General features: G+C 45.1%; 1 protein-coding gene across 11 annotated transcripts in view; it reads right to left on the minus strand.

Moving 5' to 3' along the window:
* CLIP1 (CAP-Gly domain containing linker protein 1) overlaps positions 1–20,141 on the minus strand; it is an 88,898-nt gene that overhangs the window by 24,958 nt on the left and 43,799 nt on the right. For 6 of the 11 annotated variants that reach the window (XM_059676123.1, XM_059676120.1, XM_059676121.1 and 3 more), the window contains 8 exons: positions 19,114–20,058; positions 17,453–17,569; positions 15,117–15,174; positions 14,054–14,137; positions 13,009–13,165; positions 10,922–11,087; positions 10,608–10,823; positions 5,465–7,897 (listed from right to left, as the gene is read on the minus strand). In XM_059676123.1, the coding sequence (XP_059532106.1) occupies positions 5,480–7,897; positions 10,608–10,823; positions 10,922–11,087; positions 13,009–13,165; positions 14,054–14,137; positions 15,117–15,174; positions 17,453–17,569; positions 19,114–20,058 (4,161 nt within the window). In that variant the 3' untranslated portion in view covers positions 5,465–5,479. Of the gene's footprint in view, positions 1–1,605; positions 1,713–4,218; positions 4,336–5,464; positions 7,898–10,607; positions 10,824–10,921; positions 11,088–13,008; positions 13,166–14,053; positions 14,138–15,116; positions 15,175–17,452; positions 17,570–19,113; positions 20,059–20,141 lie in introns of those variants that run through there. The other 5 variants (XM_059676127.1, XM_059676125.1, XM_059676124.1 and 2 more) reach the window with 3 other exon arrangements.

Here is a 20,141-nt window from a genome sequence, read left to right on the forward strand (position 1 = left end):
TCAGCGTTTGTGAGAGACATTTGTGATCCTATTCTTTCTCTAGGAAAGATTTCCATCTTTTAAAGGTTTTTCAATCCTTGGTGTCTATTAGGAGCCCACAGCAAGGAAAATTAAAACAAGGGGGCTAAGAAATATCAAAATGTCCTAAGTCTTTGTTCGATGTTTTAAAATAAGCAAAAATGCTTATTTACACATTTTCTCATTGAATCCTCAAACCCTTAAGGAAGCTCATGGTATTATTTGTATTTTAAAGATGAGAAAACGGAGGTTCAGGGAACTGAAAAGATTTGCCCCAAATCATAAAGGCAGCAGTAAGCTGTAGAATTGAGAAAACTGGACTTAAAACTGGTGGCCCGGCCAGCATGGATCAGTGGTTGAGCGTCAACCTATGAACCAGGAGGTCACGGTTCGATTCCCAGTCAGGGCACATGTCTGGGTTGCGGACTCAATCCCATTGGGGGTGTGCAGGCGGCAGCCAATCAGTGATTCTCTCTCATCACTGATGTTTCTATATCTTTCTCCCTCTCCCTTCCTCTCTGAAATCAATAAAATGTATACATTTAAAAAAAAACTGGCGGCATGGACCTGATTTGAAAATAGAAACACCTTTTTTTCTTTTGAGCGCAGTGGGTACGTGCACTTCATAGAGGTGGGCCAGGAAGAAGTTAATCAAAGCAGCCTAGCCCTGGCCCAATGGCTCAGTTGGTTAGAGCATCACCAAAAGGTTTTGGGTTTGATTCTTGCATTGTAGGTCCCAGCCCCAGCTGGGGCACTTATAGGAGGCAACCAATCGATGTTTTGTTTTATTTTTCCTTTCTCTCTCCCTTCCTCTCTCTCTAAAAAGATCAATGAAAACTTATTCTTGGTTGAGGATTAAAAAAAAAAAAAAGCAGCGTAGGCTCTGTCTGCCTTGTGACCTGGCCCCTTACCTGGACCACGGCCATCAGGGATCAGGGGAGTACGGCTCCAGGGAGGAAGACAGGCCGAGGTTAGAGGGGAAGCAGCACCGTCTTCTGCCCCTGGTCCTCTGCTTCCACAGGCAGGACGCTAAGCTTTCAGTGCTTGCGGGGATCATCCAAGGAAGGGGCACAAAAACAATCTGTCTCTTACGAGAGGTGAAACCACCCCACGCTGTGGGGGAGGTGGCAGGACAGAACGACAGAGCAAGGACCTTGAATACTTCAACACCAACCAGTGGAATGACCGTGACCAGAGACGAGCAGTCGTATAGCTGGGAGGAGGGATCATATTCGACACCCAAGCTCTCTTGGTGAGGCCCGCTCTGGCCCTGCCCTTCCGTTTCCTAGTACAGCCCAGAGAGCTCAGAGGTGGGATGCTGGCAGTGGGGCGCTGGGTTGGGGTTAGGGCCACCAGCCAGCACACATTTCATCTTGGTCTTTACCACACCTGTACTTCCGACTTACGACAGTGTGTTATAGGGACTACTTCGCAGGTACAGTAACACCGAGGGGGCGGGAGGGAGACTATTTTTACTCCATGTCCTTGTCAAGTTTTTTTTTTGTTTTTTTTTTAAATAATTAGCATTGTTTTCACGTTTGTGATTTTAGTAAGTTCCACAACATCTCTCACAGGAGATAAACTTACATTTCTTTCCTGAATTCTTCCATTTTCTGATTCTCGACAGTCAGAAGTTCTTTCGACTTGTTCAGCTCTTCCACATTTTTCAAGTTGTTTTCTTTAAGTGTATCCAACTTAAAGACCAAGAGAAAAAAGCTCGGTGAAATTATCTCGCTTTCCAATGACATGACTGAATAATGACAAATTATTCACGGAAATAGGCATTAAAAAAAATAGTGAACTCAGTCACTTATAAAAAAAAAATCACCCTGGTGAAAAGATTGCATATGACCCAGTGTTATAAACTGTAAACCACCCCACTTTACACCTAGTTGGATTCCTGTACACCTGGTCAAAATGTCAGACTAAACTGCTTCGTAAGTTAAAACGAAAGTTTCATTTCACCTTGTGTACAATTCCTGACATTTATCATTGTACTTGCTATTCAAGTAGGAACCATCTTAAAAAAAAGAAAAGAAAGAAATTGCAAAGGCTTGACCTCAGTAAGTGTTCTTCTTTATAATGAAAAAAAAACTTCTCTCCTTAAAATTAGTGATTTAGGCTATGATATTTTTCAACACCAGTACCAATTTTACATAGTCCTCATTGTAAAAGTTACTTGAAACAAAACGTGTGTAGACGGGGGATAAGAGTTACCCACGGGAACTTCAATCTGAGAAGGAAAAAGCCATGTAGTGGCACCAAAAGGCGCTCACACAGGCTCAGCCCCACCACCTGCCCACGGGGGACACAGCCAGGAGTAGGGCCGGCCTGGCCCCTGGCGGGAATCCAGACGTGGGACAGGGGTGAGTGGGGATGTGACCAATCACGGGCTCTGGCAGGGAATGCAGTTCTAGGTGGGGAGCCCTTTAGGGGGTCACCCATCACACAGTGTGTGCTCCGGACGCCAGCTGGCTCTCTGGGATTTGTATACTTATCTCCCATGGCCAGAGAGACTTTTGCTCTGCCACAGGTCACCAGTCAGGAGTCCTAAAAAGTGTCTTGCTAATTTTTACACACCATCTTCCTGTTCATGCCCTCTAACATTCCAGTAACACAGAACAAGAAAAATAAAATATCACAGTAGGTGCAGAAAATGATTCATACAGCCTTGATTCATTCTGGCTGCAACCAAGACACCTGGGCGTATGCTATTGAGGCACACGATTCTAGCCTCAGAGGTGAGAGCCAGTCCCTAAAACCTTCTCATTTACTTTAGCTTCTAATGTTGATGATCATCAATGATTTTTAAAATGTTTTTATATTTTTAGCTTAAAGTCTTCTCCGAAGACTGTCAATTCTATAAATATACAGTGGGGCCTTGACTTACGAGTGTCCCGACTAACGAGTTTTTCGAGATATGAGCCGTTTCTTGGCCAATTCTTTGCTTTGAGTTGCGAGCTAAAATTCAGGTTATGAGCCAGCTTCAGATACCCCACCGCTAGTTGGCGCAGCGAACGTCACAGTGAACGCCACAACATCAGCCCAGCATCACCTGTTTCACTCGTTCACTTTTTGATTTGACATACGAGTAATTTGAGTTACGAGCTCCGTCACAGAACAAATTAAACTGGTAAGTCAAGGCCCCACTGTACTCCCTACTGTGTCGAGTTTTATTGACCCTATAATTACCTCAAAATGCTCATGTCTTTCACAGATTCACATCCTGGGTCTTCCATAATGAGAAGGTCATGTCTTTATTGTGCTTTACTTAATGTCTTATCTGCTTGTTATGTTTAAAAGCACCCAAAGGCCCTAGATGGTTTGGCTCAGTGCATAGAGCATCAGCCTGTGGACTGAAGGGTCCTGGGTTCGATTCCAGTCAAGGGCATATGTCTGGGTTGCAGGCTCAATCCCCAATAGGGGATGTGCAGGAGGCAGCCAGTCAATGATTCTCTCTCACCATTGATGTTTCTAACTCTCTCTTCCTCTCTGAAATCAATAAAAATATATTTTAAATTATAATAAAAAATAAAAGTACCCAAAGTTCTATAGAATTTTATGTACACTATTCCAGTGAATCACCCTGCTTAGGATTTAGGTAGCATCTTTCCAAAGGCAGAAAGGACTAATATGAGTTGGAGGGTGGAGGAGGGAAATCAGAGGAGGGTATAAGAACGAGAATGCTACTTTTGGACAGAATCGAAATGATCTCGACACCACAAATGTATCCAAGACCCAGAAGTGATGAATTCGAGATGACACAATTGGGAACCAGTACTGAATTAGGCCAAGAAAAGGCCTACGTTAAACTCGGAGCTGAGGAATGAAATTTAGTGGCTCAAAGTTGGGAGAGAGTTGGGAAAAAAAAAAAGTGTGTGATCTAAGAGAAAAGACACAAAAACTAGAGCATGTTATCAGCGCCTCCTCTCAGTAGTTCTACCAAACAGTCACCACAGAAAGCCACGCTGCTAGGGTTTCCCCCTTGTTTTTAAAAGGTGGATCCTACTAGGGAAGCAATGAAGTAATACACTTTATTTAATATTATTGTGGTTCTGGTGTACATTCGACTCCGCTAACGAAGATCAAACCTGCATGAGGCCACGCTTCAAAAAAATAAACAATCCTGAGTTAATGATCAAACATCCCGTGAAGTCGATAAGCTGTCCTTTGTACAAAAAGCCATTTAAATCTGATTACTTCATTCTGGAGTTTTTCATTGGTTTGCTTGGTATCCTCCAAGAAGGCGAGAGTTTCCGACTTCTCTTTGGTCATCTGTTCCATGATCTGCATGGCGTCTTCTGCTGTTTGAGCAGCCTAAATACAAGAAAGCACTGTGAGGCACGGGGCCACGCTCACCAACCCCGCCAGGTCAACGCTCAGGCTGCGCTGCACAGGGGTCACACAGGGACGGGCCCGCCTGAGGTCCGCATACGCTGACTGAGACATGAGGGGCTCTGCTCCCTTCCCAGGCCATTTCTCAGTAAACCGATTACCATTGGCCCCTCTGAACCTGTGCCTTCCGAGCGACACTGACAGTCACACTCGCCATCCTGGCTTAGGCTTGAGAGAAACGTGCAGTGACGATCAAGAAGGATACCCTTACGTGGCTGCATTTTTCTCTTAATCACGTGTACCCGTTCTAAGCTTACAATACTGGCCTTGCTAGTTCAAACTGGGGGGCTTTTGAAACCACTCAGAGTTGAGGTGGGGAATTTTTCAAATAAAAATAAAAATTATTTGCGCAATTAGAATGTAAGGGTCAAGTGCTTAAGGAGTAGCACTGAATGGAAATGTCTATGAGAAGTGGTGGGTAATGAATATAAACATGGCTGTGAATAAAAAAGATAATATGAATAGGGAAATAGACCCTTAGCTGGCAATCTGTAAAAGAAAAAAAAATCATAAAATAAATGAAAACCTTTTTAGGCAGCTGCTTGCAACTACAAGTGGTCCAGTGACACATAGGGGAATTCAGTGTTATGCCTTCCCTGTTCCCAGCCATGCAGGTTCCACTGGAGCTTTCCAACTCCAAATGGACGGACACAACGAAACAGTAAAAAGCCAAACAGAAGACACTATATATTTCAACAATGTGCCCATTTTACTATTGTTCATAAGCCTTAACCATATTTGAGCCCAGCTGATGTGGCTCAGTGGTTGAGCATCGACCTATGAACCAGGAGGTCATGGTTCGATTCCCGGTCAGGGCACATGCCTAGGTTGTGGGTTCGATCCCCAGTGTGGGGTGTGCAGGAGGCAACGGATCGATGATTCTCTCTCATCATTGATGCTTCTATCTCGCCCTCTCCCTTCCTCTCTGAAATCAATAAAAACATATTTTAAAAAAAGAACCCCATTTGACTTTTTCATGAAAATGTCCCCCTCAAGTTAAAAAGTATATCCTTGTTATTCACAGTTCACAACTCTTTCTAATGGAGAGAGACATGGAATTAGACACTTAGTAAAGAAGTGCCCTTTCGGGTGGCAACAACAGCTGGAGACATACAAACAACGGAGAAAATGGGGTGGACTGCCTGTAGGGAAATGGGCACAAACGCCCTGGCCACCAAGGAGTTAGTGCAGTGTTAGTCCAGGTGCTCAGGGCTGGGACCTCCCACGTTACCGTGAAAGAGTGAAGAGTTTCGAGCTCTCTAATTTTAAGGGTGAGCTTGCTCTTGTCTTTCCTCAAGATACGATTTTCGTTCTGAGACTCTAGGAGGTTGGCGGAAATGTGGCTGTTGGTTTTGGCCAGCTGGCTGATCTCCTTCTGGAGGATGAAGTAGCTTTCGGCCAGCGTCTCCTTCTCCTTCAGGAGCTCATCCCACTTCAGCGCCACTTCCCTCTTCTCGGCCAGCAGGCTGCTGTTGTCCTGCAGCGCCTGGGCCCGATCGGCCACGGCCGCCTGGTGGCTCAGCCGCAGGTCATCCAGGATCTTGCTGAGACAGCTGTGCAGCTCCTGCAACTCCAGCTTGGACTTGGACAGGGAGGCGAAGTCGCTGCGCAGCGTCTCGATGTTGGCAGCCAGCCGCGCCGTTTCTGCAGTCAGGAGCTCCTTTTCCTTCAGGATCTCCGCCACCTTCTGCTCCGAGGTGCTCTTCTCTTGGACGAGCCCCACGTTTTCAGCCTGGAGCTCCTTGGTGGATGCTCTCAGCTCTTCCAGCTCCTGCTCCAGGCGCGCTGCCCTCCCAAGTAACTTGCTGTTCTCGTAGGAGGCTGACTCGCTCTCCTTGGCCCGGGCCTCCTGCTCCAGGAGCAAGGACTGCTGCACCACGCGCACCTCCTCCTTCAGTTTCTGGCACTCCTCCTGCAGGCTCAGCCCGTCCCTCAGCATCTGGTCCTTCTCGGAGCAGCACGTTTCCAGCTCAGCCTTCAGGCCCTCCCTGGCCTGCTGGATGTGGGTGTGCTCCTTTTCCAGGTGCTCTTTGGCGCTCTGGGCCTCTTTCAGCATCAGTGAGAGCTCGCACTTGGCAGTGGCCAGTTCTTGGTTTTCCTTTTTTCTCTCCTGGAGCTCTTTCTTCAGAGCATCGAGGTTACCCAAGAGCTTCATCTTCTCTTGCACGACGAGCCTCCTGTTTGCAGACTCTTGCTCGTACTTCCTTTTAAGCTCTCCTATGCAGTTGATGGAATTCTCTCTTTCTGCAAGTAAATCTCCGTTCTGTGTTTCCAGCACAGACTTTTCCTTCAGGAGGCTGTCCAGCTGCCTTTTGATCTTAGACGCTTTCTGACAAACCGTCTCCTTCTCCGAGGTCAGGTACGCGATCTTCTCATTCAGGCTCGTCTCCACGCGCACGGCCTCCCCGGAACACTGGCCGAGTTTCTCAATGACGAGCCTATTTTCACGCACGAGTTCTTCCTTCTCGGCCAGGAGCCTCCTCTCAGACATGGCCAGGATCTCCTTCTCGTGCAGGAGCTGGATGCACTCGGAGTCCGTGATCTCCCGGCTGGCCTTAATCTCCTCCAGGAGCTTCGTGAGGCTGGTGTTTGCGGCCTGAAGCTGCATGGCCTCCAGCTCGGCCTTCCTCAGCCCTTTGCTGGCGGTGTCCAGCTGCGCACGGAGCCCGCTGGCTTCGGCGCTGAGCAGCTGTTTGACCTGGAGCGCAGTGGCCAGGCTGGCGCTGAGCTTGTCCTGGTCCTGAAGCAGTGCGCCCTTCTCCAGCTGCAGGTCCCTGCTGCTCTGCAAGAGCCCATCCATTTCGACCTTTAGGGCTACGCATATGTTTTCAAGGCCTGACTGCTTCTCCGCCGCTGACTTTTTCTCCGCCGTGAGATCTTTGATCTCCTGCACCAAGGCCTTCTGATCTCTGACCAGCTCCTCGTAAGAGCTCTGCAGCTTCTTAATGGTCTTGTCTTTATCTTTAGCCACAGCAAGGTTCTCGCTCACGAGCTTCTTGACGCGGTCCTCCAGGCGGTCTTTTTCTTCCCGGTCCTTCTGGCACTCGGCAGTCAGACTCTCCTTGCTGAACTGGAGCTCCTCCACGAGGGCCTGCAGGGCGGCTCTGGCAGCCTGCAGAGAGGCGCTTTCCGTGCGCATCTTCAGGAGCTCTTCCTGTGCGACAGTGACTTCTTGAAGCAGTTTCTCTCTCTCTGCAGCCAGAGCTTCACTCTGGAGCTGCCCCTGCTGATGCAGCTTTTCTTCTAAGAGTTGCTCCTTTTCTAAATTGAGGGCTTCGTTTATCGACCACAGCTTCCGCTGGTCTTCCTGGAGGAACGTTACTCTGGTCTCTGCCTCTACAAGCTTGGACATGAGCGCACCTTTCTCTGACTTTAAAGCATTGCCCTCCTGCACCAGAAGCTGCTTCTCTGACCTCAGACCCCTCAGCTCTTCTGACATTAGCTCGGTTTCTCTTTGGGCTGATGTTAACAAACAAGTTAGCGACTACAGAAACAAAAGGTGGGGAGAATGGAAATAAGGTGAAATCAAGCAGACACATGCAAGCCCAGATAACTTAATGTAGCCAAATAATAAAAGTTAAAATTTTTATAATAAATGTCACGAAAACTATCTGAATAACAAGGGAAAGAGTACCGAAGAACAGAGCCCATAAAAGATACGACAGAGCGGGATTAGCTCTGCAAAGGGCCGAGACAGCTATTAGTTTCTTTTATCTTTCAGAGAATTTTTGAGATTATTCTTGATAGCTTTCTTAAGGTAAAAACAGTAGTGTGGCCCGGCCGGCATGGCTCCATGGTTGAGTGTCAACCTATGAACCAGGAGGTCACAGTTCGATTCCCAGTCAGGGCGCAAGCCCAGGTTGCGGGCTCAGTCCCCAGTGTGGGGTGTGCAGGAGGCAGCCAATCAATGATTCTCTCTCATCACTGATATTTCTATCTCTCCCACTCCCTTCCTCTCTGAAATAAATAAAAATATATAAATTAAAAAGAAAAAACAGTAGTGTGATTTTTGACATCGGGGCGTAAGATTCTCCCCTGCCATTCTAATTATCCAATATGTCTATGTAGAAAGGAGGCACAAAAGAATCTTTAAAAATACAATCCAACAAACTATAAAAAGTGAGCATATTTTCAAAAATAAAAGTGCGGGGGGCGGGGGGTAGTGGCGAGGTAAGGGCAAGGGAAAAAAATCTGTTGCTTTCAAACCCACAGCAGGCCCTTACTTACTAAAGGAGAGTTGCTGGCCTGACACGGATCTAGTCCCACTATTACATACAATACTAAAAATACAGATTACTTCGCTAAGCTCTGGCAATGAAAATAAGTGGGTTTTAAACAAATGCACTGGTTTACAGATACATAAACTGACCACAGTGTCTCTACCAGCGCCGTCCAGAACTTTCAGCAATGGTGTAAATGTGCCCCGTCTGCACGGTCCTGTGTGCTAGCCTCTAGCCACATGTGCGAGCACTTGAGCACGGTGAGTGTGACTAAACGGCCGACCTTACTACAATCTGACTTATCATGCAAAACGAAATGAGTCAGGAAGAAAAAGCTATGAACCACGTGATTTCAGTCATATGTGGGATAAAAAACTGACACAAACAGTACGGTGGCCCCCGGTGGGAAGAGGGGCGGGGAGTAGTAAAGGGTAAAGGGGGCCAAATGTATGGTGGCGGAAGATGATGAGACTTTGGGTGGTGGGCACACAATGCAATTTAAAGACCAATTATCATAGAAATGTGCATTTGAAATCCTTAAAAACACAATCCAACATATATAGAGATTTGACTAATTTACATTTGAATGGCCACACGTGGCTAGTGGCTACTGTCCTGGACAGCACAGCTGTAGATCCAGGGAAACAGAGGCCTCCTGGGCTCCATGCACCTCCTGGAATGTCACATAAACTTGTTGAGTGTATATGTAAACTTTCCCAGGAAAAACATCTTAAGATTTCATCAGATTCTCAAAAAGAGCCTGTGAGCCAGTGTTGTTGACAAACATCGAAAGCCACAGAAAACGAATATCCAGACACTTTGGAGGGGGAGCAATGCCGGCATGTGAACCAAATGACCTTGTAAACAAACAAACAAACACCCAGCCAGAAACAAGATTAATGAGACTTTACACAAACTACTAGAATGCTGTGGTCAGGTCAGGCTGCAACATTTTTAAGGGAAACACGAAAAAACTGGAGTCCGTCCAGATCAAGGGAACCACAAAGACAGAAGATCTGGAACTTATATCCAGTGTTAAGTGAATGGCTCATAAATCTTTAGATATTGTACAGGGAGGGAGAAGAGAAAGCCCTGGTGGCCAGCATGCAGGAGGGAGAAAACTTAGGCATCTTATACATGACATATATTGTGTTACGATCCACTTAATTTACAAGTTTTAAATGGGATCCGTTTCAAAACCTACAGATGCTCTTTGTAGATTTTCTTTCTGGCAAACTCCTCCTCTATAAACATTTCTCTGGAACATTAAAAATAAAGACAAGTATTTACTTTTCTTTCAGTAAGTTAAATGGCAGTAAGAAAAAGTTAAAAACTAGTAGAAAGGTTGAACATGAAGTTACCAGAGTCAAAAAAAATCTATTAGGGTACAGATACAATCCTGACCACAAAAAGAAATGCAATACATCAAGTTCTACTCTATTTTATAACAGATGTTTCTTGTGGGCCCTGAATCCAGCCTCCTTGTCAATAAGCTCACTGTGCCTTCCTGGGGAGCATGCAAAAGTGCTCTCCAGAGTCCTAATCTCTTGGAGCTGTTCCTCCAACCAGGCTCCATTCCCTGCTCACCTCCGCACCTGGCCTCTGCCTCTGGCTTTTCTGCAACAGGTCTCTCCTAGCCCCTAGTGCAAGCTGGCTGCAAGATGGCCAAGATTAGAGGAACAAGCTTTTCCACAACGAAGAGTCCATTCCAAGAAGGCAGACCGATCTCAGCCACATCGGACTCTTTGTGACAGCAGATGGCCACATGGTACGCTCAGGGGAAGAGACCTGCAGCTACGGCCTACCCCGGACAAAGACAGCGGCTGGTGGGAAATGTGATTCACCATGAGGCCATGCACTGGCAAGGATAACATTTGTCAAGCTCATCTCCTTAGCGGCCACTTGCTAAGGGCCCTTCCAGCCTGAAGCAGAACCCAAGCAAACAAATGCAACATAATTCCCTCTGCCACTTACTCTAGCATCCTCGGCTTGTTTTTTCAGTTCCTCCACTTCCTGCAACAAGTCCTTGTTCTGCTCCTGGGTGGCCGCCAGCCTCTCCTCTGTGCTCCGCAGCAGCGTCTGCAGCGTCTGCAGAGCCTCCTCATGCTTCGCCTTGGTCTCGGAACTGGCTTCCTCATACCGGGCTTTCAGATCCTGACACTGGTTGTGGCTCGTTTCCATCTTCTTTTCCTGCGGGAGCCCCGAGAAAAGAAATGAGTCGCCTCACCACAACTGAACTGCCCCTCACCTTCCTCGCCAGCAAACAGTCCCATGTGCTCCCTCCTTACCAGGTCCAGCAATTTTTTCAGCAAATCTTTCTTTTCTTCCTCATGCTTTTTAGTTGCTTCTTGCTGGCTTTGTTCAGCTTTGAGAGTTACATCCCCAATACTTTTCTGCAGACAGCTCACATTTTCATTGGCCTTTGTAAGTTTTAGCTGTAATTCTTCCACATTTCTAGGAGAAGTTTCAATACACCGTGTCAGATTTTTCAAAAGAATGCTCTCAGTTCTAGAGTTCTACTAGAAAGATACTATTAATCATAATTGTATTAATGATTATAAATATTATGAGTAATTAATAACATCTGAAATAAGCAACCAAAAAACTTGATTTGTCCTGGAGACTAATTTTAACAACTGTCATAGCTATAAATACATTATTTAGAGTAGCATCTACTATCATTGTTAGGATTATTTTATGCCCATAGATCTACAGGGAAAAATGAGTGGAAAGTAAACATATTGAGTATTTACAAAATGTCAAAATTTTAGCAGACTAGATTATAAAAAACTCATTCTAGTGATGCTTGAGAACATAAAAATGACAATAAATAACTTAAAGAACTTGGGGTGCTCAGTGGTTGAGCATTGACCTTGAACCAGGAGGTCACAGTTCGATTCCTGGTCAAGGCACATGCCCAGGTTGCGGGTTTGATTCCCAGTAGGGGGCGGGCAGGAGGCAGCTGATCAATGATTCTTTCTCATCATTGATTTTTCTATCTCTCCCTTCCTCTCTGAAATCAATAAAAAATATATTTTAAAAAAAAGATATAACCATGTGGTCGAACAAAGATGCACAAAAAACATGGGACATCAGCCTAGAAATAGAGAAGGGAAACCTGTGGTACCTCTGGGCGTTACACCTATAAAACACCTATGGCAATGGAACTGCTCCAAGACCCCGTGTCACGGCCACCAGTGGCACCCGCCTCACAGCAAGTCTGACCAACATTGGTCAAGCAAGGCCCAATTGCCAGTCACCCACTCACACTGAACTGTGTGTGGTGTATGGCGAAGTGTAAACGTAACTTGTCCAAGTAGTGACACTCAGAATCTGAAGTCTAGTGGTCCTAAAGCAGGGATCCTCAAACTTTTTAAACAGGGGCCAGTTCACTGTCCCTCAGACCGTTGGAGGGCCGGACTATAGTTTAAAAAAAAACTACGAAAAAATTCCTATGCACACTGCACATATCTTATTTTGAAGTAAAAAAAACAAAACGGGAACAAATATAATATTTGTATTTGCATGTGGCCCGCAGGCCGTAGCTTGAGGACCCCTGTCCTAAAGTGTCCTCTGAATGTGTTTGCCTTATAAAACATTTTATTTCTATATGGCAGCTATCAAAAGGAGAAAAAAATCAAACAAGACCTCAGAATAAAGACAAGAGCAGAGAATGGGATAACAGAAGCATTAGCACTGAGGAAGTACAACGGAGCGATTAAGAGCAGCAAGGACTGGGAACTGGACTGCCTAGCTCTGAAACCTCAGGCAAGTTACTGAACCTCATTAAGCCTCAGTTTCCTTTTCTTTAAAATGGGAACAATAATATCCTCACCTCATAGGATTACTATGAGAATTAGGAAATAGTAAGGGCAGTAAAAACATTTTTAACTGCTGCCTGGCCAGTGTTGCTCAGTTGGTTGAGCATCATCGCATGCACCTAGCGGTCACCAGTTTGATTCCCAGTCAGGGCACATGCCCAGGTTGCAGACTCCATCCCCGGAGATGGGGAGGGGGGGGCCATCCAGGAGGCAGCCAATTGATGATTCTCATTACTGATGTTTCTATCTCTCTTCCTCTTCCTAGCTCTCTCTCTCTCAAATCAATAAAAACATATTTTAAAAATATTTTTAACTGCCTGTAAAAGATGTTACCGCCATTGATAAACTACCTTTTCCTAACAAGTCAACGGAAGGTCTACAATATTATATTCCTTAGAGGTTAAGCAGTAGACTCAAGTATACACTGAGGTAATAAGAGAAAGAAGAGACGGGAAAGAAACCACAACAACCCTGAAGACCTGGGCTACCCTCCCCCCGAGGCCCTGCCTCAGAGCCTAACCTAAAGCAGCACCCTCATGAGCATTCATACGTACCTTTCTTTCTGACGTAACTCGTCATTCATTTTTGTCAACTGAGAAGAATTATCTCCTGACATTTTCATTATTTCTGCAATGTCATTTTCCAGCTTTTCTTTTGCCTTTATCAACTGATCTTCTCTTTCATCTCTCTCTCTAAATTTTGCCTCCATGCCTGAATAGACAGAAAAAAAATAGCACTGCTGTTATAATGAACAAAAACTGACTGCCTATATCCCATACACCAGCCTTGCTCTGAGGATATTTACATATAGCAATCCCTGTGAAAATTATACTCTAGCAAAGAAGACAAGCAATAAACAAGATCAATAAAGAAAGGAAATACTATAATAGATAGTGCTGAGTGCTAAGAAGAAGAAAATACAAGCAGAGAAAGGAGCAAGAAAGAAGTTGGGGGTTAAATCTCTGATAAGGCCTCTCTGAGACGGTGACAGTTCAGTTAAGACCTGAAGGAAGTAGAGCAAAGGGGCTGCAGGCAGAGGGGAGAGTGAGTGCAAAGGCCCCGAGGCAAGAACGTGCTTGACATGCAGGTGTCTCCACGGAGGCCACTGTGGCTGGCGTGGAAAGGACAGCGAGAAAACTAGTGCAAGAGGAAGTAGAGAGAGAGCAGAGCCTGTGATGGTAAGGACCACAGCCTTTGGTCCTGAGTGATCTGGGACCAATGGGCGATCCTGAGCAGCGGAGTGGCAGGAGCTGGGGGCTGACTTGATGCTGGAGGATCGCTCTGGCTGCTGTGCTGAGAACAGACAGAAGCAGGCAGGAGGCCAACTGTTGGAGTAGCTCAGGTGCAAGGTGGTTGGCTTGGGTCAAGGACAGCAGTGGGAGTGGGGCGATGTTGTTGGACGCTGGCTCGTTTGAAAACAGGACCAAGAGGGTTTGCTGAAGGTTACGGACCTCAAACAGGTATTCTGTCCCCTTATATCACCATAACGAGTGAAGACATTAAGCCTGAATAGATGTGTTACTCTAACATACTGCAATTATCTCAAATCCTAGGGAGCCTACTATACTTAATGTTTAGTAACCAGAGACATCTTCTTACCTGTTAGGTTTTCTCGCAACTTCTCCAATTCAGAAGACAGCGCATTAAACTGCTCTTCTTTTTGGTGTAATTTATTTATAGTTTCTATTTAGGATAAAGTGAAAAGTTTAATATATTTCATATTTAACAAGCCATCTAGAGCTTGGCAAATCATATGCGTGAGATTTGAAGTCACAGGAATACTACAAAGTCCCATTGCAAATCAAACACTGTATAATGAACCTCAAGAATATAAGCACGTATCTCTTTTGCCTCTGCAAATCTGTAGATTAGGCAGGCACCAGGCATCCTTCCACTTAAAACTCGACAGAGCTATAAGGGACTGAAGCTTAGGCAAGATAATACTTTTCTTAAATATGCTTACATTTTAATATGAAACAAACTTTAAGTCAAAAGAAGAAAATAATGCCCTGGCCGGTGTGGCTCAATTGGTTGGAACATCATCCCATACACCAAAAGGTGGAGGGTTTAATTCCTGGTCAGCGTACATACGCAGGTTGTGGGTTTGATGAACCCCGGTCGGGGAGTGTGCGGGAGGCAACCCATACGTGTTTCTCTCTCAAATCAATGTTTCTCTCTTTTTTTTCTCTCTCCCTCCCTCTCTTCCTTCCTCTCTCTAAAATCAATAAAAATAAAAGAAAAAAAATTGCTGGCATTTGAGGCTTTAGGGAGCCAATGGAATGCAGTATTACTGGGCATTGCAGGGGCCTCAAGGATGGTGCAGTCGGGCTGTGGGCAGCATGGACTTTGTGTACTGCAGGGGCCAGCTCCACTGTGAGAACAGGACATTCTCTAACGCAATCTGCTCACACACTAGAAACACATACTGTGCAGCCCAGCCAGCATGGCTCAGTGGTTGAGCGTTGACCTATGAACAAGGTCATGGTTCAATTCCGGGTCAGGGCACATACCCAGGTTGTGGGTTCCATTCCCAGTGTGAGGCACGCAGAAGGCAGCCAATCAATGGTTCTCTCTCATCACTGATGTCTCTGTCTCTCTCTCCCTCTCCCGTCCTCTCTGAAATCAATAAAACATATTTAATAAAGAAAAGAGAAACACATACCTTGCATATTCCTCTGGACAGAGACCGCCTCCTCTGAAGCACCAGCAAACTTTTCTTTCTAAAGAAAGAAGAATTGGGTATTCAGAATAGAGAGATTTCAAATTATGAAAACTAAATGTTTCAGTTCTAACTACGCTACCTAATTTTTGTGGCTGGTCTCGTTTCATTAAAACTAACTTACACTTAAAACACGAAGGCATCAATTACTACCGTATGCATACTGTGTCTGTATAAGCACGAGTGCATGAGGTTTGCATGTGCGTGTGTGCATGCCAGGGCACACACATGCATCTGGATATATGTGTGAGTGTGCACACATATTTAAGTATATGCATGTGCGTGCATAGTGTGGAACATGCTTCCCTTACCTTGTTCCTCCATAAGCCCACGACTTTCCTTTCCCACAATGTCTGGGTATCACTGGCACTGCTTATGGTGATCAACCTTGATTAAGCTCATGTTTTTGATGCAAGAGGCAAGGTAGGAAGAACAGTTGAGAAAAGCGAAGAAAAATACCATACCACTTGGGATTAGGGGATGAGGATACAGGAAATAAAAAGGCATTTCCTGGTGGGAACAAGCCAAGTTGTAAGAGAGAGTTGTGTGAGTCTGCGGAATCAGGACCTGCCTCGCTAACAGGGGGTCAGGGGTCCAGGAGGGCTGGCTGTCACCAGGCAAATGGGGAAGATACAGTGCGTGGCCTCATCACACATGAAACCAAACGTGCTGGGTGCATAACTAGGAAGGTCCCTGTGTCTAATAAAACTAAACACTCAACAGCCTGCCAAAGCAACACATCGCCAGAGCAAAGGACAGATTATTTTTGAAGGTCCCCTTATGCACGGTTTCACTTTCCATGGTTTCAGTTCCACGGTCAACCAACGTCTGAAAATACGAAATGTGGAATCCAGAAAATAAACAATTCAAACGTTGTAAATTGTGCGCTGTTCTGAGTAGCGTGATGAAATCTTGTGCCATCCCACTCTGTCCCGCCCAGACGTGCCTCATCCCTTTGTCTGGCGTCTCCATGATGGATACTCCAGCTGCCCCTTAGTACCTTGGTAGCCTTCCTGGTTATCAAATTGACTGTCGAGATATCGCAATGCTTATTGCAAGTCACGCTTATTTTACTGAATAACAGCCATTAGAGCAGTGGTGCTGGCGATTCAGATAGGCAAAGATCAGCATCACATGCTTCCTTTGCATGGTGGGAAAACTTATTTCTGCCGAGGGCCATAGGGATATTTATAACACCATTCACGGACCATACAAAATTATCACCTTAAAAACTGGCATGTGGTATTGGGTCAAACATTTAACTAACTCATCCCTAATGCCTTGGCAGGGCCGGACCAAATGATTTCTCAGGCCATATATGGCCCACGGGCTGGACATTCCCCACCCCTGCAAGGGAAAAGGTGGAAGTCCTCAACTTATTAAGGAAAGAAAAAAAAATTGTATGCTGAGGTGAGAATCTTCTATCAGTGAAGCTGTGAAGGAACAGAAATTCCTGTTAGTCTTGGTGTTGCACCTCAAACTCCAAAAGTTAGGGCCACAGTGCGTGAAAAGTGCTTGATGGAAAAGGCATTAAATTTATGGGTGGCACAGCCAGCGTGGCTCAGTGGTTGAATGTCAACCTATGAACCAGAAGATCACAGTTCAAATCCTGATCAGGGCAGATGCCTAGGTTGTGGGCTTGATTCCCAGTAGGGGGCATGCAGGAGGCAGCTGATCAATGATTCTCTCTCATCACTGATGTTCTATCTCTCTCTCCCTCTCCCTTCCTTTCTGAAATCAAAATATTTTTTTTTAAATTTGTGGGTGGACAAGCAGAAAACATGTCTCAATTAATGGCAAGATTTTGTGCCAGAAAGCACTGAGCCCATATGAGGACTTTAGCAAGGGGCCCCTGAAACGAGTGACCACATAACGTTTATTACAGTACATTGTTATCACTGTTCTATTTTATTAGTTACTGTTAATCCCTTACTGTAACTAACTGATAAATTAAATTTATCAAAGATCTGTATAGCATAGGAAAAAAAAACAGTACATAAAGGGTTCGGTACCCTCGCAGTTTCAGGCATCCACAGGGGTCTTGGAATGTATCTCCCTCGGATAAGGGGGGACGACTCTAATACCTACCTTTGTTGCTAGTTTGGGTGTGATCTGATTCCCCTGAAGGTATTTAGCAGCCTATTACTAATAAGTTTGATTTAAATCAGTACTTTGAAAGAGAAAGAACTAGGTACAATGCTTTTTCTTTGTGGAGATTTTTGTTTGTAAACAGGAACAATTCGACTGGCCAGAGACTCAGGCTCCCAGCAGGTACTTACCAACACCTGAAGTTCTTTCTCCAAAGCCTCTTTCACATGACTGACTTCACTCACGTGCTCCTGGAGTTTGCTGAGTGTGAGCTCTTTCCCCTGCAGCTCTTTGGAAATGCTACTAGCCTACCATACAGTTACGTGGTGCAGAAGCAAATGAACAAAAATGAAATAATAATGAGAAACAAAAAAATAAAACACAAAAATATCATGAGAAACAAACACAACCAAACACAACTGAAAGGGATAAAGGTGGGGTTAAGAAACCGTTTTTTGTTTTTTTTTATTCTAAGAAACAAATGACTTTTCATAGTCAGTCTGAGATATAATGACCTAGTGTCTATTTTAAGGTAATCAAAAGAGTGTTTTTCTATTGCTATATTTGGAATAGCAACATGATTTAAAGCAGAAAGTGCAGATGCTTACTTTCTGAATGAGTTAGTTGAGCAATTTCATTTCCTGGACTTTAAAAGCCCTAAGATAGAAATGATGGGTACATGTGGTCTGGGTTATCATTTTCTGTATTTTTTATATGCCTAAAGTATTCCAACAGCTAACATAAAAATGAAATTATAAAAGTGCACTAGACCATAGTCATCAGAAATGGGCTTTCATTAAATCCTGATGTTAAAAAAAAAAAGTGCACCACTTTATATTAGCTGCATATTCCCCACAGATTTTTGTATTTTGATTGGAATTTTGGAATCGAGTGAGATTTGAGAAAAATTTCCTGTAAATAGTTTATCATCTTCAACGAAGGTTACTTAGCAATTTTTGCCATTTGTCCGTCTTCCCCACTTAACCCTCACAACCCTTCCTTCTTTGCCGATAGAGTTGCTTCTCCTGCAAAAAGCTCAGAACACTTGGCATCAGTGCCAGCGCCTCGCCGAGCGGCAGGAGGACCGGGAAGAGCATTAGCTCCTGGAACAAGCCATGAAATGAAGATGACATTGTTGAACAAGGCTCGCTGTAGGAAATGAAGCTGGCAGACGTTTCGCCTAACGTCCCACATTTGGACCAAAAGCATCCTCATCCAGTCTTTCCCCCCAGAGGAGGAATAGACAGTGTTCTGCTTGTGGCACAGAAACTCTCCAACGAGACCTAAGAGGCACTGCAAAGGGCTCCAGGCTCTCAACCCGCGCTCGGCCGTGAGCGTTACTCATCACGGCATGTTCATATATTACAGCCAAGTACCGCTCGGAGCTCACATTGTTTTCATATATGACCTCACAGACAAGGCAACTATGGCGCTGGGAAAGGAGACGATCATGTAAGTTTCTATCGAATTCATTCATTCATTTACCTTAGCGCCATCAATTAGGGAGTTCTCTATTTTAGAAAGAGATTCTAGACTGGAACTAAGCTTGAATGGGAGATCACAGAAAAGCATGGAGGTAAAGGAACCCACTGGAAACCAAAACGAATTCACATAATTGAGCCATTATTTTCTCCAATTTCCTCAGATGAAACCATACTGAGGATGACCAAAACATACTATATTCAAGCTGGGAGATTTGTTAGCACTAAGCGATTTGTCTTACTTAAATCAAGGATTTGGAAGATGAGTTAACTTCAATGCAAAAAACAAACAAACAAAAACCACAAAACCATACAATGAAAAATAAGAAAAGCAAATGGAAAAGAAAAAGATGAAGGATGTCAATACAAACCTTGTCACTTGCAGCATTCCTTTCCACCTCTAAATTTTTAATCTGTTGCTCAGCTGCCTCAAACTGCTGTCTAAGTTTCTCGATCTCCAATTTACCTTCGGAACTGGCTTTCCGAAGAGCGTCCACATCCAGCAGCTTTTCCTCGGCAGCCTTGAGCTGCGACGTAAAACTATCGATAACCTTGGTTTGCTCATTGCATTGGGCTTGCAGCACCTCTAGCTCCTTTACCTTTGTCTCGGCTTCCTGCAGTCTGTTCAAGGCGTCTTCCATTTCTACCAGGTGCTGGTCTTCTGCCTTGTCCAGTTTCGACTGGACGGCTTCCAGACTGTTCTCTTTCTCCTTAATGACCTCCATCAGCTTTGCCCTGACGGCTTCTATCTCTTGGGTGTGAGCAGACCGTTCGGAGTCTTGTTGATTCTGCAAGCTTTCTATTTCGTGCTGGTAATCTAGTCTCATTTTCTCTATCTGCGTTTTCAGTGTGGCCAGCTCGGCCGTCTCTGTCCCCACCCCCTTGCTGAAGGAAGCCTTTAGCTCCTCCATGGCCTGCTGGTGGGATGCGATGGCGGTCTCCAGCTTGGACTTCCACAGGGCTATCACGTCCGAGTTCTCCTTGTTGGCGTGGTCAAGCTTGCTTTTCAGCGACTCGTTCTCCTTGGAGAGCTTCTCTGAGGCAGCCTGCAGAGCCTTCACCTCCTTCTGATGCGTCTCCTCCTGGGCTCCAAAGCGCTCCTTCAGCGAAGCGATTTCTCTTTGATGGTCAGTCCGGGCGGCTTCTAACTTCTCTTGCAAAGAGCTTATCTCTTGCAAAAGGGAGAGCGACGTGTCAACATCCCCGGCAGGTTTATTGGACTCGAGCCTTCTTCGCAGCTCGGCTACTTCCTGCACTCTCAACGCTAGGTCTTTCTCTAGCTCCATTATACGAGACTTTTCTGATACTGTAGCCACCTATTAACAGCAGTCCCAATAAAAAAAATAAAAAAAAAAGAGATCATTTAAATAACAAATCACTGACGATTTTATTTAATTTG

Source organism: Myotis daubentonii, chromosome 19, assembly GCF_963259705.1.
Source record: "Myotis daubentonii chromosome 19, mMyoDau2.1, whole genome shotgun sequence".
Lineage (NCBI taxonomy): Eukaryota > Metazoa > Chordata > Mammalia > Chiroptera > Vespertilionidae > Myotis > Myotis daubentonii.